This window comes from Pithys albifrons, chromosome Z (genome assembly GCF_047495875.1).
Source record: "Pithys albifrons albifrons isolate INPA30051 chromosome Z, PitAlb_v1, whole genome shotgun sequence".
Classification (NCBI taxonomy): Eukaryota; Metazoa; Chordata; class Aves; order Passeriformes; family Thamnophilidae; genus Pithys; species Pithys albifrons.
Window position 1 is genome coordinate 52,674,507 of NC_092497.1, and position 19,023 is coordinate 52,693,529.

General features: G+C 38.3%; 1 protein-coding gene across 3 annotated transcripts in view; it reads right to left on the reverse strand.

The window, feature by feature from the left end:
- Window positions 1–1,528: 1,528 nt before the first annotated feature.
- The window catches only part of EDIL3 (EGF like repeats and discoidin domains 3), a 241,884-nt gene continuing 224,389 nt past the window's right edge, over window positions 1,529–19,023 (reverse strand). For all 3 annotated transcript variants that reach the window (XM_071580998.1, XM_071580999.1, XM_071580997.1), the window contains 2 exons: window positions 15,600–15,755; window positions 1,529–5,488 (listed from right to left, as the gene is read on the reverse strand). In XM_071580998.1, the coding sequence (XP_071437099.1) occupies window positions 5,339–5,488; window positions 15,600–15,755 (306 nt within the window). In that variant the 3' untranslated portion in view covers window positions 1,529–5,338. The remainder of the gene's footprint in view (window positions 5,489–15,599; window positions 15,756–19,023) is intronic.

A 19,023-nucleotide genomic window follows, 5' to 3' on the forward strand; every position in this document is an offset into this window, starting at 1 on the left:
CCATCAGTGAGACCAAGGCAGATTACCTGTTCTTGCATTCAGAGGAATTTAAATATGTATATTTACAGCTCCCCAGGCACTGATACATGTATCACTGAATGAAATTTGCAATAAATGCAATTATAAAGCTACACAACAAAGATTTAGTCAAGGCTGCCTTTTATGTTTTATATTCTTAATCTACAGTGCTCTTTTGCATCGTACAGTGTATCTCTCTATTAAGAAAATTATGCAAATTAAAAAAGAAATCATTTGGATCAGTAAAATGATCTTCTATTTAGTCCTATTTTAAAATTATCTTCTCTTTTTTCCTTTTTAAGACTGGCCATAGGTCACTTAGTGATCACTAAGCGAACAGACTGATGTTCTCCTATTTGAATCTAAGGTACAGAATAAGTGTCACTGTGTTCACCACAGAGGTATCAGTGTTGGTATGCATTTGAATTCCTTGAGCTTATTGCCAACAGGAATGGGAGGGGGGACTTTGATAAACAGTTGCTATTCTGAAGAGAATTACTCATTATTTTCTCTCATTGTCTTCATTAGAATTCCTGGGGATATACATTATGGACATTGAAGGGAAAACTCACTTTTCAGTTCTTCAGGAAAACTCACCATGTTTCATGAAACAGTCATAATTTACAATTAAAAGAAAGCTTCAAGATGCATATTTCAGAAATTTATGACTGAAGCGCTAATATTCATCCATCATTCTCCAAAAGTACTCCTTTTTCTGTGTGCATGTATGCAGCATTATATTCTAATACCAATGACTGGCAGAAATGGGAAAAACTGTAATTCTTTGGCCTTTCTGTCAAAAGACAATACATTGTATAGAGTGTTGAGACTGTATGTTTGGCAGACTGTCATCAGTGCAAGGTCATGGGTGGTTTTTAATTTCTAAAAGACAATTTTTGGTGAAAAGAAATAAGGATGTGTATCTATGGGCTTATTCAAGGAGTAAACCATTGAAGCTCCACCTCTCTTAAGTAAAAAATTAAAAAAATGTGTATATATATATGTAAGTATATGTATATATATATATATAAAAATTAATTATTTAAATTTGGGTGTCAATGGCTTTTCCATGTGCCATTTTAACCTCTAGGTCTCTCCAGAACTTGAAATGATAGAGTTAACTAGACTAAGAAATTTTGGGGAGCAGGCTGTAGAGCAAGTAAAGAGAAGAGAGTCAGGGGCATGAGCAAGCACCATCCCTGCTTTGGCATCTCATAGCTGGTCTGGGCTGTAGCTGCTCTTTATCTTCTCAGAAATTAATTTGCCTGTGCAGGAGTGGAGAAGAGAGGATAAGCATTGACAAATATCCAAAGAAATTTGACTTACAGGAAATGAAATTGTCACTTTACATTTCTGGTGCTCACACAGAGAGCAGTAAGTTTGTAAAAAAATACAAAAAAAAACCTGGACTCATTCAAACCTTTGCTTTTTATCTGGAAGAACAAACGGAACACATTGAAGGGAGCACAGCACCACCATGTATTTTGCCAGAAACAACCTTACCTACCACAAAGACCCCATGAATAAATCCAGGAAAATGCCACGTCATATCTCTGCTTTGCATGTGCTGCTAGTGAGGCTGAGATAAGTTGTATCTCCTTCAAGATAATGCATATAAGTGCCTCAAAAACGACCTCATTTTTCAAAAGTTTTATTGTTAAGTTTGAAGACTAGACAAGGTCGTACTGGTTTTACATCGCTCTACATGATTTAAGTATATACAAAACCATTTGAATATCACATAGCTTGAAAGGTTGCAAAGGTCATTGTGTCTGAGATACTTCTGTACTTACTGACACATCAGAAGCCAGCACTGAATATTATAGTTCACATTTGTTGTAAAGATACACTCATTTAGTATCCTTAGTCTTCAAAACTGACACTTAATTTGTATGCAGCCATTCCAAAAGAGAAAGTCAACCCCAAAACCAGAGACAGTTAACACAATGAGCCCCTAACACAGATAAAACAGAGCTTTATTTCCCAGGCTATAAACATAGCACGTTACCCAGCTACACAAAGGTGAAGCCTGCCTACAAACACTTAACTGGTTCAGGGTGAAATTTAATGAGGAGAACATTTTGGGTCTCATTCAATGCTGTTGTTACAATTAATGCAGAAGTCAAGGATCACTTCATAGAGCTTCTCCAGCTGCTCTTACAGGGACGTGCCCTGTCCTGCACCTCTGGTTTTGTGATGCTGGTTGCTTTCACTGGGAGAGAACAGTCACGTTAACTTATAACTTGTCCCCCATGGCAGTGGTGTTCACCTAGACCTCAGAATAAAATTGAAGGGAAAAGGTTTAGTTCTAGACCATAATCTGATTCCTACCTGTTTTGCTAAATCTGAAGTATTCCATGTTAATCAAGTTATTTCAAAATTAGGCTGCTGACACTGGGAGCAGAATTTGGTGCTATGGCTGCACAGTGCCATTCCAAGAAAGCTTTTTGGTAGCTGAGGAGTAATGTCATTGGAAAAAGCCCCAGCATGTAGGCTGAAGTCAGAAGGGGATCACATATGACTCTTTAGTAAACTATCATGGAGTGTTATCACAAGCATTGCTTGCAGGTTGTGAAGACTGCTGGCAGATGAAAGCTGACACAGGACATAAGGATGAAGATACTCAAAACTAAATTAATGCAAAATAAAAGCTCTATGTTACATAACATGACAACTCTACATGCAGATGAAGGGATAACAATTAAATTACTAAACCAAGAAAGGCTAATTTGAGACCAAAACTGAAGTCACAAGAGATGAATAACATGAAGCAAAAAAAGATATCACTTAAGAACACAGAACAAACATTTCAAAAGAACATTAACACAAATCATTAAACTAAGGAGCCTAATTTTCTGCAATGGCCTTCTGTTTTTTGAAAAGAGTCGAATAGAGAAACAGCTATTCTTCATATCTGTAATTTAATTCAGGGTGAATTGCTCTCCCATAACAGGAAAATGTCTTTGAACATCTTTAAGTATGGTGTGTGCCCTAAAGAGATATATATTAATAATTTTTTCTTTTATTTTTTTTTCTTTTCTTTCCCCTGGAGCCTAAAGTGCAAAATCGGGGCAGTAGGTAATTTGGGGATAGGCTTGTCCTCTATTATTCAGAATTTTTTTGCTCGTTAGAAGCACCATCATGATTGACTTTCTCTTTAAAATCGCTCATTAGGCTTGAAGACCACTCCATATATACATTGTTAAGGAATGCTGTTAACACAGTTACAAACAAGACAGTAACAGTCTAGTGGCTTTTGTTATGCAGCACAAAGTAAAAAATAAAGAACAAACTTAGCAGTGTTGCACAGGACCTCAACATTTCTTACACATACTTTTACCTTTACAGGACTCTTCTTTAGAAGTCTTTAAATGTCTAAGCCTTATAAAATAAATACTTGTATAAATACAGTTTAAGGATTAAGTCATTTTATAGAGGCAGGGTGTTCTGTTTGCTAAAATGTGACAGTTTAAGTGACACTATCAGAAAACCGCCACCAATATATCCCCAATTCTTTTATGTAAAATTCCAGGCTGCTATTCTATAGTCTTTCACAGTTCAATGGATAATATATGTATTTAGTCTGTGGTGGAGAATGTGTGATTAAATGCAGTTTTTTTTGGAAATCCAAACCATTTTGTTTCCAAGGTAAACTTTGCCCTTTGCAGACTGTGGGCCAACAAGCAGTGCCCAGGTTCATACTTCAGAGTTTTGGTGAGAATGTAACAGTGAAAGAAAATATAAGTCCAGTGACATTTGCTAAAACATGCAGCTGCATCCTTCTCTCTCTCTCTCTCTCATTCTCTCTCTCCACAGCATGTTATGAAATTAAAAGGTTGGCAGTAATCCCAAGTGCTGTTATTTCAGGTAAGAAATAAAACGTCCCCTGGCTCGTTGTCCCATGATTTCTCTTCCTTTTTTTAGACTTAGGGGCTATTTCAATGCAGTCACAGAGCATTTTATTCCAAGGAAACTTGGACTGTTCTTCAAAGGTTGGCATTGTTATCTCCATAACCAGGGGAAACTGAGGCATGGGGGAGAACATCCCTGCTGCTGCTCCATTTTTCCTCCTAAAAACTACTAAAATTTTAAACTGGGGTTGCTACAATGCTGTTAAAACAACAAAGTGTGTGCGAAGCATTTCTCTAGATGGGGCATGATAGAAACCAAATTCCTTATGGCTGAAAGGACTCTTCTAGGAGTGGAAGGTGACAAGGGCCAAGCTTTGACGCACTCCTACAACACCTCTTGCCTTCTGAGAGGAAAGCTGTGACTTTAAGAAGAGCCCACCAAGTGGGTTTCCTGGCATTAAGGGAGTCATTCCTCCTGTGCGTCTTTTAGCACCTGGTTCCTTCACTCCCCATTTTCCTCCTCACAGAAATTCAGGGGCATTCCCAAAACAGTAACTGGGTGGGCAGGTCTGTCTAGGGTTGTGTGCTCCCCTCTGGGAAAGTCATGAAATGGTACTTCTGATGTGCCTTTACCTGTGTGGGCACCCAAGATGAGATACCATGAGCACCCTGGTTTCTCACCTTGGCCTCCTTGAAAAAGCACGTCTCAAACAGAATTGAGTAAACTTTGGCAAATTCATTAATTTCCTAATACACTGATAGCAGATTTTGGTTACATATGCAGACAGGTGACCTCTGACAAGGAAAACAACATCAGCAGTGATACTAAACAGAAAAGATAGAGGTCGTGTCTATAGCATGCAAAACAGAGGAGGAAAATGGGGTTAATCAGGAAAAACCTCCAGGTGCACAGACTCTGCTGTCCAGATGAGAGTGATGAAAGGTAGCTTGTAACATCACAGGCACTGTGCTTTACAGCACCTTGGAGTATCTTCCAAAATAAATGTCAAAAATACTGACAGTGTTTGATAGGCACAATTACTATAATGCAGTCATCCCCAAGTAAACTTATTGCTAAAAGCTGCAGTATCACTTTTTGCAAGTAAGATGACAATATGATTTATGGAGAACTCGTCAGCCCAATGTTCCTAAAGCTGCAAATGAGCGTCGTCACGCTACTTCTCTTCCCTCGTAAAAAGGATGCTGCTGTTTTCTGTTTTCTCCCTTAACACGTTTCAACTGGTGTGAACAACTCAAAGGAAAACTAGGAAGATAATTCCACAGCAGAAGGGGACAACACTAACAGACTTCAAGGGCAAAATCGGATTGGATCACTGAAAGGGCAGGCTTAGACCTCCCTGCGAAAGACAGCTAGCGGCCTACCATAAAATGAGCGAGCACTTGGTTCATGGGAAACCCACTCAGCATCCTACAGGCTTTGCACAGTTTGTCCCACAGCGAGACCACCCTCAGTCCTCGGCCGCGCAGCCCAGCAGCTCTGACCGCAGCGTGATGCGGCCGTACCACGACCACGGCAGGATCCGCACGTGCCGTGCGTGGATCGGGGGGTCAACGACGTTCTTGCGGTGCGTGTCGTTGTCAAAATTCCCCTGGAACACCTGGAGGGAAGCAATAAGGAGATTTGTGAGCGTGTGGGATGCGGAACAGCCCCTGAGGTCCCCATGGGCACCTCCCTGTGATCTGCTTTTTCTCATCTGTGCACACAACTTAAGTTTAAGCTGACAGAGGGGATTTAGAGGAGATATTGGGAAGGAATTCCTGGCTGTGAGGGTAGGCAGGCTCTGGCACACGTTGCCCAGAGAAGCTGTGGCTGTCCCATCCCTGGACATGCCCAAGGACAGGTCTTGGAGCAACCTGGACTGGGGGACGGTGTCCCTGCCTATGGCAGGTGGTGGGACTCGGTGGGCTTTAGGATCCTTTTCAATCCAAATCTGTGATTCCATGAACTGATACTGTAAAGCCCACCTGCCTTTGCAAAGACTTTGGGATTTCACAGCATGCAATGACACACTCAGCCCTGTGTGGAGGTAGCTTTTGATTCACAGAATCCCAGAGTATCTGGAGAAGAGACCCACAAGGATCATCAAGTCCAACTCCTGGCCCTGCACAGGACCATCCCCAAGAGTCACACCCTGTGCCACAGAGCATCATCCAAATGCTCCTGGAGCTCTGGAAGCCTTGGTGCTGCGGCCACTGCCCTGGGGAGCCTGGTCAGTGCCCACCACCCTCTGGGGAAGCATCTTTTCTAATATCCATCCTAAACCTGCCCTGACACCTCTTCAGGCCATTCCCTGAGTCCTGTTACTGGTCACCACAGAGCAGAGATCCGTGCCTGTCCCTCCTCAATTCAAAGCTTAATCTGCTGTTCTACCAACACCCACGGCCTGGCTCTGAAAGTTACATAAAAATCATTAACATTTAAAAAATTAAATGTCTTTTTACTTGGCATTTGTACCATCTCAAATTAATCCCAGGAGATCCTGTTATTGTTTCCAAGAAAATAACGTTAATAATTAAAGTTAAGAAGAATTTTTATTGTATCACTCATGAATGTAGCTTGGATGCAACTACACAAACCCTTGTGCAGCTGGTGATTAATAAGGATACCACTTTCTCATGTCATACAAAAGTCAGCAGATGAATTAAAGGCATCAGGTTGTGATTGAATTAAAAAATTCTAGTACAGTACAGTGCATGTTATGATCTTATTTCCACTAGTATTGCTTAACCAACTCATAAATTGGTTTCCCAAACTTCTGTCTGTGTTAAGTCAGTGCTGGAATTTTCCCTGTGCCAGTCACTATTTAAATGCAAAGGCCACAGCACCAATTTTTGGCAAAATGATCAGATTATCCCCTTGGGTTATTTTCAGTTTTTATGGGAAATGTTCATTCTCTTAAAATGTCAGCCAATTCAATGCTCATTTGTAAAAACTGAGTCTGATGGCTTTTTGACTCGAAATGAATGGCTGTCGTTTGCACCACACAGAGAAGAATATGGACCTCCTGGAGGTGTGCTTATATGACTGAATTAATGCAGAATTACAACTTTCCTAGAAGTTCTTGGGAAAATGTCAGAGTTTAAATTCAGAAGAGGCCAATCTACTATTTCAGCCCTTAAGCTATTTCCTTTGTGACGTGTTTACAAAGCTCTTTGGTCTCTGTGCTGCACCTCTTATTTAATATTTGGAAGCTTCTTCCCTGTTTTATCCATTTAGCACCTCAAATGAAACATGTACACACACACACCATCCCCCCCTCCCCCCTTCCCCCATAAGTGATGCTCTTTTAAAAGTGATGAATTCCCCTCTTTGCCTGGCATCTCACCAACATAGAGGTGGGAGCATTAAAATATGTAGCAGTTCAGAGAGATGGATAAAACGGCAAGAGAGACTGACCACAGAAACATCAGTGTTGTGAGAGTAAGGAGAAAAAAATGTATTTACCATAGAAAAAAATTGTTTGCTGCCCAAGTACAGCAGTGATTACATAAATCAGCTGGAGCTTGGGCTAACAAGGTTGCACCTGAAGTTGAGTTTCATTTGTAGCATACAATAAAAGGCAGTAAGCTTATTATTAAAATTAAAGACTGGCAACCCTAGCATCCAAAATGCACTTAGGAAAGCTTAAAATTAATTTTTATATATATGCATTTGATTCCTTGTGCATGTGTGTGAAGCATCTGTTGATATTTTAAGCAATGCATAATTGTAGACAGTTCTTGCTTCAGAACTACTGGAAAATTATTTTATTCACTATTTCATTCCCCCTATGGAAGATGCATTTCAAAGACAACATTTAAATGAAGGCTTAGAATAAAAAATGTTGTTTACCAGAGGAACCTCTCTACAACCCCAGTATTCATATCTGCATACAGATATGCAAAATGAATAAAATTATGTGATGCAAACCCAGCAACAAATACACCTGAAGAAGGTAAGATTATGCAATTTACTTACAGCAGGAAAACAAGAATTATATTTTTAACTCATACATCATTTCATTATGACTTGATGTCAAGCTCATCTGTTTCAGAGGTTATTTTATGCAAATATGAACCTTCCCTCAAAATTCAAGATCTTGTTTCAAGGAATTAACTAATTGTGCTAGATCAGAAAAAAGATATCAGGGAAATAAATTTATCAGAAAGCAAGGAAAGCTTTGTCAGCATCTGCCAACGTGATTTGCATGAAATAACATTCTAAGACAAATGTACTGGATTTTTTTGCTGTGGCCCCATAGCAAATTTCTTATGGGAAAAACATATTCTTTATCACTCTTCATTTTGCTTCAGACTCAATTCACTAACGGAATCAAGGAACTCAGAAAGAGCAGGGAGGACAATGGAGGAAACATGCACATCTGACTTACTAAAAAAAGCTATTTATGTGGCCATAAGCAATTTTAGGTTGCTTCATGCATAAACAGTCAATGTTAAATAAATTACCAAAGAAATTAAAAGCTCTTTAAGAGCCAGTGCCTCTCAGTGACCACTCCTCACTTTTATTTCTGAGAAGTTTTTTTCAGGATACAACACCTCTGAAATCTGTAATTATTTATTAGCATTTGAGACACTGATGTTGGAATTACAACATACAGCTTTATGTAAAAAAAAAAGACCATTGACAAAAAAAACAATGCAGGGTAAGTGGTGTTCAAGGAATAAAGTACAAAATGTAAGTTATCAATGTGTCAGAGCATAAAGCCAGTAAAAAATCTTCATTTTGAGCTGTGTGATGGTGCAGATCTGCTCCTGCCTTATCCCAAACAGCAAATAAACAGAGAGAAGCATCAAGATGGACACAAGCATAGAAGAATGTCCTTCTGAAAGTTATTAAACAGATAAGTCTCCAGCCTGAAAGGAGATATTATAGATGTCTATAAAACCCTAAGTGGTGTGGGGAAAATGGATAGTAGGTAATACTGCACTGTCCCCTTGCAGTGATAGCAGGGTAGTCCTGAGCCACCCAAAGGTCACAGCTCTCCATTCAACATGTAATTAAACTGTGGCACAGCTTCTGCAGCCTTTAACCACTGTTAAAGATCAGATAAATTGTGAGGGGTGAAGCCAGCACAGGACAGTAATGACATAGATTTGGAAAAGAAACCCAAACCAAAAAAAAAGACCAAAAAAACTACAAAAAGACAGAAGCTGGGAAAGTACACCAGGGAATTAAAAAAAACAGTTCAATTTCCTGGTCACCTGCTGAGAATGCGTCTTCTTTGGACAGAGCTTCAGTTTCCCCCCAGCCAGTGGCCCACACATAGCAAAGTGACTTTTTTTTTGTGAAGTGGACTAAAAAAGACATGCTTTGTGACAATCCTGTTGCAGAGGGTTACAGATTTTACAGTGGCTATATCTATCTTTCTCAGTCTACATTCTTAAAAGGTGTTAACTTGCTAAAATATTTACTCAGCAGCTGCAGCAATTTTACACATGCAGACCCCACACCTATGTGTAGCTCCTCTGTAGTCTCTTGTAGCTGCTACTAAAAGGTAGAAAATGCATCTGTTATACTTTTAAGTATGATAAACTTAATTCATGGTCATTTTATGCAAAAGAGAATGACAACCTGGAAAATAGGCACTGATAGTCTGCCTCAGAATTTTGAAATATATGCAGTTCTTGTTTATACTTGTGTCCAATAAACAATTTTAGTGTCTTGACTTCAAACATTCACTGAGATTTTTCAGCAGAACTGTTTTATGGAATTAGCAGTAAATCCAAGTAATGACAGTGTAAGTTGATTAGAATTTTAGAAAGAAAACTATTGTATGTTTTAAGACAGAATAATCTGAGTGAAATATCTGAAGACTAGAAACTTGAGAAAAGTGGAATTTATCATCACTAGTGTTTGGTTTACTTCAAACTTGGAGCTGGAAACCAGGATTTAGGGCACACCCACAGGACCTGATAATAGCGGGTCAAATAGTTTGTGGTGCTGTGTCAGTGGATGTTCACACAGAATGAAAATCCAGGGAGCCTGGTTGTTCACAGAGAATCTTTCTGGATCTCATGTCTCAGAGAAACTTGTATTACGTGAAATGTCTTTAACATCCACAGCATTACTGACTCCTGCTATTTATAATAATGGCTGAGTTGAGACTGAATAATCATATAATTATAGAATCAGTTGGGTTGGAAGAGACCTCTGAGATCATCAAGTCCAACCCTTGATCCAACCTCACTTTGGTCACCAGATCATGGCACTCTGTGCCACATCCAGTCTCACCTTAAAAACCTCCAGGGTTGGAGAATCCACCACCTCCCTGGGCAGGCCATTCCAATGCCAGAGCACTCTCTCTGCAAAGAACTTCTTCCTGATATCCAACCTAAACCTCCCTCCTCAGCTCTCAGATGGTGAAGTCACTTTGTCTGCTGTACCTTAACCATATTTTTCACTCTGAGCAGACTATTTTAAACATGTTATTTCATGGAGCAGTTAATTGTTAGTATTAGAAGAAGGTTATTTCATAAAGAATATCTGCACCTGTCTTTAGAGTTTGCCTCAGTGCAGTATATCTCAATATTCACATAAATAAAGAGGTCACTATTCAATTAAAATCTAAAAAAACATGCATGGAAAGCAATTTTTGTTAGCCATGTTCCTTTAACTTTAGCTACATTTAATATTTGCTTACTATCCAGCAAGGAAGACGTGCTTAAGCAAGGGAAGGAATCTGCAGATTTGAAGAGCCCCATTAGTCACTTTGAAGTTTTTTGCTCCTGGTGGAGTGACCTTTTCACCATGAAGAGTTCCAGGTGGATTACACAAGGTGAAAGAGATGTTAATTCCTCACCAGAAACAGAGTTACTGGAAGGGTGTAAATAATAGTATTAAATAACATCAGTATTTCTAAATATAATAGCAATAATAATAGTATTACTTAAAAAAAAAAGGTTCTTTACTCTTGCCAAGTCTGCAGATTATGTGTAGGAATTGCATCTACCAGTGTAAACCAGGTATTATAATAACTAAACACCATCAGAAAAGCCATTAACAAATCTAGTAAGATGAATTTTTTAACCTGACATGACCTAACTTTTCATTTTTAAGTAGGTTCCTGTCTTCCACTGTTCTGCCAATTAACTGTACAAGCAAAAGCATATAACTTATAACTAGTTCATCATTTTGTGCACGAATCCAGTGGCCATTTGCATAGTGGATATTGTCTACCTGTAGTTAATTGCACTGCTGATGGCTGATGGTGACTGACAGTGCTGCAGACTGCTAGACTCCTCTGGGCTACTCTCAAATGTTCTCATCTTCCTGTAAAAAACAGCCTCTGAAATGCCATTTGACACTGCAGCTGGCCTTGAGTTACCTACAGCAGGCTGCACAATTTATAAATCACATGTGGAATGTGATTAAAAAAAAAAAGAAAAAGGTCAGATTTGGTTTGGATGTCCTTAGCTTTGGAGGAGGCATAGTGAGCTACTGACCTCTAGTTGAGAAAAACAAGATAGCTATTAGCTCTGGTCCTGTTTCTAAAATATGTTTTCTTCCTACATGCCAGCCTGCAATGTAATTTATTTTGCTTCTTGAAGGCAACAGGCAAAGCCTTCATATTTATCCAGGCAACTCATTCAAACTATTTAAAATGAATGACAAAGGTTTCATTTTCTAAAGACATGCCGTTTTTTTCCTGCACCCTGTAACTTTTGTCTGCACTCACAGAAATTCAGGACAGATGAGGAACGAAATGACTGGCCATTAAAACAGCAGAAGCCAAACAGGAGCTGGAGGAGATGCTGTTCTTGGAACAGCTTTTCCATTTGAAATGGTGCAAAGGAGAAAATTGAACACTGTATTTGCTTCTCCTCTAAACCAGTATTTTGTTATGGATTGATCAAAGATACTGGTTGCACACAGTGTGCAAGATACAATATTTTATGTATTTATACAACTATATATACACAATATAATATATTGTATTGTGTACAATATAATATATGAGATCAACACTTTTTTCTTTTATAAAATCACTCCACAAATAAAGAGAGAGAAATGAACAGCCTCAGGAATTCACTGGGATCCCCTGATACATTAGGACTCGTCCTGTACACCGGTGAGTAGTGAGATGCTCAGCACCAGACAGGAATAAGTTCTCAGCTCTTAAATGCAATATAAAGTCACAGTATTCAGCCATAAATCATTCCTACCAGCCTACCAATATGTCCTTAATTTCTGTGTCTGGGACTTTAAAAATAGTTTGGGGTTGGGGTTTTTTTCTTTCCTTTCTGTGAAGTGTTTTGGAAACATCTTTATCCTAAATTTTTGCATGATTATACAAGCATCACAGGATGAGTGTTGGATGAGTAAATCACTTGCAGAAGAAAGAAGAAATCTCTATCTTCTGTCCTTCATAGATTAAATCAAGATGCTCAGTTAATAAGTAGAACTAATGAGGGTAAATCATGAATAATTTATGTTTGTTGCTGTTAACAGTTGCCAGTATTTACCTTTCACCTCTTCTGTATCTCCTGGATAAATATTTCACAAAAGTTTCACTTTGCTGTAAAAATGAGATTTCTTTTACAGTGTTCCTGCATTTGAGAACAAATCTTGTGTCTCACCCTAAGCTAAGGAAATTGTTTTGGATCCTGTGAAAAAATGACACTATCAGACTGGACCAGCGATGCTGCTTCCCTCCTGCTCCTCATGGATGAAGTACAGCACTGCTTTGGTTTAGTGTCAGTCTGGAAGGGTTTACTGGGTTTAATGGGCTCCATTCCTCTGGCCAAGGATATTTACATGTTCTCAGTAATGAAAAGATGATGGAAATTGATTTACTCGCTCCAAGCACAGATGTGGCCAAGCTTGTTCTCTTTTCAAGAAGTGGGATCAAAATTCAGAGTGGTCTTGGCAAACTGGATCAATGTGGCAATTAAATAATGATTAGTAGCAAGCTAAACCTAAGGAAGCCATAAACAATGTCCCAGGTTATGGAGAATGATGGAGCAGGCAGCACTTCTGTGCTAAAGACTGCCACAAGTTTGTAAAACCACACTTCAGGAAAAGCTGCTCCAAACAGACATAAAAGAGTTATCTGACATTGAGAAAATAAACACTTTAAGGGAAGACTGAAAGAAGAAAGATTAATTTCCCCCCTTGAAAAAAACTGAGAAGAAATAGGTTAAAGGATTCCAACCAAAACAAACTGGAAAAATGAAGATAAAATCAGTTTTTTCTGTCCTCTGAGGACAGGGTTGGTGTATTGCAGCAAGGGGGATAAGCCACCTTTTCACCTTTAAGGATATTTAAACAGTAGAGTCGACAGTTTATATTGTAGGATTTTCATCACTGTCTGTTTCTGTGAACATATTAAATAATAATCTGATGGAGAATGCAGGATATGAGCCTTGTATCAGGTGAAGGACAAGTAATTGAATTAAGCCTTTGCTATAAAACTGAACTGTCTGCACTCACTTCTTAAGGTGGCAGAAAGGGACTTGGGGGCTCTGGAATCTCATTTTCTATTAAGAAGGTCTCAGAGGGCACAGGTGAGGAGGAGCACAGTTTCTTCACAGGTCAAGAGCTACATGTCTAGGTGGTGTCTTGAGATCCTCTCCTCTCCTGCTCCCTAAAGCTTTCCTAAATTCACTGACTTCTGTAATGTCAGACTCTGCCATCAGACTTTTGAGCTTTACAGACTTTTTTTGATATGGGAAAAAAATATTAAAGATAGTCTAGAGTTATGTTTCTATATCAAAGACTGAAGTGTAGACTTGTATCAAGTGATCTGGTTTGTTTATTTTGTACAAATTAGATTAAAAAAATTCTAATTTCTACTTTTCTGCAAAGCGTATTTGATCTTATTCGGCTCTTAATTGCTCTTGATCTGTTAAAGAATTATAATAACGTGCATCTATTTTATTCTTCGGGATGTTAATTAATACAGGATGTGATGTGTATTAATGGGACAATGGTTAAAAGTTTTCCATTGTTCCTAATGGAATGTGTGTATAGCAATTAACAACCCAGATGATGATGAAAGCAAAAGAATTTAATTGCTTTGGCAAATGCTACAAACAAGTGTAGACTGGAACAGTGGAGCTAAGTCAGAGTGCATTTTCTCTCAGATTTGCTTGTAACTGTATTTATTCCCCAGACATTTGAATGCATGTTCTCCTTTACAAGGAAATGAATGCAACAGTTCACTAATAGAAGTTTGGCTTGGAGAAGACACAGTAGAACATTTCCTTCTTTTTAAATGCCAGGGATTTAAGATGGGATGTGAACAAAGTACTGAAAGGACTATCTGGCACTCCTATTGAATCCATTTATGATATTCCTATGAAAAGTGGCTGTTTTGTTTTCAATTTTTATGTGACAACCAATTATACCAGACACATCCACAATCATCAGTGTCAGGCCTTCCCAAAATGAAGGTCCTGGCTAAAACAACTGATTTTGTTTTCCATATCTAAAATCCTTCAGAATTTCACAGAGACAAAAATGTCAGTGTGGGTTAAAACCACAGTGACCCGACATTTGGCTCATGGGTGGGACTTTACAGTGCTGTTTTTGGGTAATAATCTTACAAACATAACTTGACAATGCAGATATGGATGTACAGTTATGTACATATTTAACTTTGTAAATTAGGACCCCTAATAAATGGGCATACATTTATTCAATCCTTTAAAATCAGTGAAATTTAGGAGATGCAGTGATCTAACCCCCTATCATTAGATCTCCCTGTACTCATACGACATATGTCAATACATATCAAAAGCTTTCTCAATACTTTAAAAAAAAATAGTTGCCAGCTCAACCCGACATCTGTATGGAGAATTTGATATTTTTTCTGAAGATACTTGGTTTATACTAAAAAATACAAGTGCAGGTGGGAAGATATATCACCCTGAATACCCAGACCTGAGATGTTATGAGATGCATCAACCATCTGGTATTTCAATCTTCTGTTTCAATCAGACATAACCCCACTAAGATATTTAATAAATAATTCACATTTTGTCAGCTTGCTTAACTTTCCCTTAAGCGATGCACATGCTGTAGTATTTTTCTTATAGAAGATTTTGTGAGTTGAAGTACTTGCAGTATGAAAGTGATACACAGTTAAGAGGACAGTTTTAAGGAATAAGGAGAGAAAAGTTAATGCTTCCAGGTAAATCAATCAGCAAATCTATACTTTCCCTACACTGCTTTTTAAACATTTGCAAAGGAAGTTATGAAACTTTTTTTATGTTTTGTATTCATTTTACAGTGTAATAAAAATAATGTTTTCACTGGGTATTTGAAACCCTGGCCATTAATTTCTCAGAGAGAGAAAATCAGTCCAAAATGGCTATAGGTAATGAGGTACACTAAAGATGTGCTTCACAGAAAATTACTGAAAATAGTACATGCTTACAAAAATATGCACTGAAACACTATTTCTGAATATACAAATAAACTGCTATTTACACACCTTCTCCTCTAAAGAAAGAAATAGTTCCAATGATTGGATAACTGTGAAGTTTTATGTCCCATATTTAACAGGATTAAATCAGGTGCATTGCAGGGCTGATATTACTGAACTGTAAATGTCGTTGTGTTACAGGACTCTTTTTTATCCACCTTGACTTTCACCTCTGGGACCCCACAAGGCAGGCAGCGTGCAACAACCTACAGGCTGTGGTGTTACTATGTATGTTATTCCTGTGTTCAACCCAACCCAAACACCAGTTTTCCCTTTGCTTTACCTTATCCTTCTTTTGCTTCTCGTCTTGGTATATTTTCCAGTGCTCTCCATCATTGCTGTAGGCAAGTTTGTAGGACCCCACGAACTGGACGTGACCAAAATCTTTAGCTCCTTGGGTAATTATCCCAGTGATTTTTGTAGGGACCAGCAGGTCGACCTGAGCAGAACAGAAATAGACAAACAGAGGAGAATGTCACTGGAACAACTTCTGTTTGCACCTGACTTTACACCATACCAAGGCAAAAAGGTGCAGCTCCCACCATGGCTCTCCCACTGTGTGCTAACACCATAGAAAGTAATTTTCCTCCCCCAAGCTCTAAGTCAATACATTTTGTTTCCATCTAACGGCACAACAGGGCTAATCTCACACTGTTTTCCATTGTGCTGGGTGTCATACATGGCCCCAACAAAACAGCAATCCCCACTGGGAATAATCTGCAACTAAAAAGTGTTCCCACGTGTCCCAGATAATGAGATTCCCCAAATGCCTTTCCATTTCCTTCACAGTTCCAGAGCTCGTGATTTACTAAGGCTTTTAAAACATTTGCCATCATGATTCTTTTCCTGCTGAAATTTCTACTCTATGTCTTTTTCTACCTTGAAAACTGAAATTTACCCATTACTTGATTTTTTTTATTTAGTTTTGAGTTCATTTTATAATCTTAGCATTTTTAAAAATGAAAGGCAGGAATCTTAAATCCTAATAAAATCTGAGCTTTCAAGTGGCTTTCACGTGGGTCAGCACATCTGTGATCAGTCTTTTTGAACCAGAACCCAACACTGAATATAACACATTCAAGACAGATGCCTTGGATTAAAATGATCAAGGAAGAGAACACAGTGACAGAAGTAAATTGATCTAATAATGTATTTTCAGAGGAAGAATTTAGGAGTTGAATTCCCTATCAAAATTGACATTTTCTTGAAATGTGGTGGTATAACTGAGGTTTCATTCTGTGTCCCCCAGCAATGTAGCAAACCAGTAAAAAAGGAGAAAAAAGTAGATTTATTTAAAATAATAAATGGCTGTGAAGCAGTTGGCATTTTTAATACTGCCCATTAAATCAGGCAAGAGAAACTAACAGTAAAAATATTACAGTAAAATGAGAGGACTGGTGAACTCCATGAGAAGATGACTGATACTTTTCTCCCGAAAAAATTAAAAAGAAATGTGAAGAAATTAGGAATCTCTGTCTGATCAAATGCTGAAGATCCAGTGTTGGATTTCTGGGAACCTAACACCCTCTGAGCAAACCAGATTTTCATTGGAATGTGTTGCTAGACAGAAGAGCAGATCTGTTATGAAGCATAAGAAATTAATATGAGAATTAAAAATAAATAAGGTTAAGAAGTCAGCTAGTCCAAGACAATGCCTTAGAAATATGGACATTAGGATTTGGATTTGTGTCCAAGGCCAGGTTGGATGGGACTTGGAGCAACCTGGGCTGGTGGAGGGGGTCCTTGCCCATGTCAGGGGGTTGAATGAGATGAGCTTTAAGGTCTCTTTCAACCTAAACCATTCCGTGATTCTGTGAGTCTAAAAAGAAAAAAAAACACAATCAAAACAGAAAAGTGTGAGAGTGGATTTATAGGAACAGAAGAGTTAAAAATGACTCTTTGGAGCAGACAAGGAAGCCTGGAGACCCCAGCATTTGAGGAAATAGTAGCAAATAATGAGTAGAAAATCCTTGTAAGAAAAGGAATAAATATATTCAATACTCAGATACCACAACAGTAACAGGAAAATGAGTGTCTGAAGACAGTTCAAGATTTTGGTTTTACCAGAATGAACTAATTCATTGCCCTCTGGTAGTAGTGATGTTGCTTGGAGAAGCATCCTGGAATATGAGGGAAGTATCCTTGGGAGGCAAAACTCTTATTGTGTTCTCTCTGTTCAGTGGAGAGAGGGACAAGGACTCAAAGAATGACAACTCAGAGCCAGAGTCAGCTTTGGATGCTTTCATGGATGGCCTGAAGGGACTTTTTGCTTCCATAACTAGTGCAGGGGAGCTGGTTTCCACAGCCTAAATGTGCCTCTGGGAAATGAACACTGCTAATTAGTATAAGTCTTTTATGAATTAATAAACACCAGGTCTGTAGACCTCATTTCCAAATATTTTGGCTTCTAAATGAATGGTCTGTTTTTCAAAAAATAAAAGCAACCTGATGTGGTAAGAAATCACTAACTGGTCAACACTTTCAGGCAGCTTTTGAACTAAACATTTCAGAGTCAACTTTAGATTCTCTTTGTAAATAATTTAGACATTAGCATTTTAGAAGTGTAACCTCTTTTTTAGCAGAGAATGCTTCTTGTACTAAAAGTCAATGTCTCTCCTGTTAACTTGAAAAAAGGCCTCCACAAAACAGTTGTTTATTTTTAAAATGTTGAAAGTAAGCTGAAAGGATTTCACAAATATTTAACATGGCCATGACACTCAGAGTACTTCTCACAGAAATTCAGAACAGGGAGAAAAAAAATTCTCATTAAGATTCAGGTGATTCCAAAGGTAAAATCACAGTAAATCTTTATTATCACATAGGTCCAGTGTTAATAAAAATGTCCTACTAATGATTGTTTTGTGCTTATAGGACATATCTAGTGGCCTTGTACTCTTGTTCAGAAAAATGATGTGGGAAGCTGAAAGGCAATTTGGCATATGTTCAGGCTTTTTCAAAAATGACTATGTAGAATGTGTGTGTATTATATGAAATAAATGTGAGGAAAAAAAGGTAGACAGGGTCTGCTTCATGTCTTGAGAATACAGACAATACGTATGACTGGAGATGGAGGAACAGAATAAAGGATATAGCACCAGCATCTCCTTCTCATATTTTAGCATCTTATTTACTTACTTATTCATAAGCTGATCAGAAGCCTTCAGGCCATAAAGACCATTATTATCCCAGCATTAAAGAAATACAGCTTTTACTCTGTTGCTTTATTATCTTATACAAATGGTTAACATGCTTCCTTTTCATTCTTCATATTGAAACTACTTTAGAGTGGAAAGGTGAGAAGAATTTACACCATTTGTAGGCAAAACATCTGCATTACAGTAGCTTAAATGAAAGTCATAACTTCCCATCAGGACACGGAACACATTTATTTAGTTAGCACAGATTGCAAGTAACAGGCAATCAAACAAATTGCTGGGAAGAGAAGTTGAATTAACACACAACCACTGTGTACTTCTCAGAGCTGAATGTGATTAGGATTAGAATGTGACTCTGGGTTTTTCCAAGCAGCAGAATTTAGACTGAGGTAGGGGCAATTAGTCTGTAACTGATAGGATCATTAGCTGGTTACAAGAAGAACCATGGTTTACAGTTAATGTACATTTCTACAGGCAGCTGATCAAAAAGCAGTTTAACATCTTGTGTCTGAAAGAACTCTCTCAGGCTATAACTATTCCCTTTTCCCACCT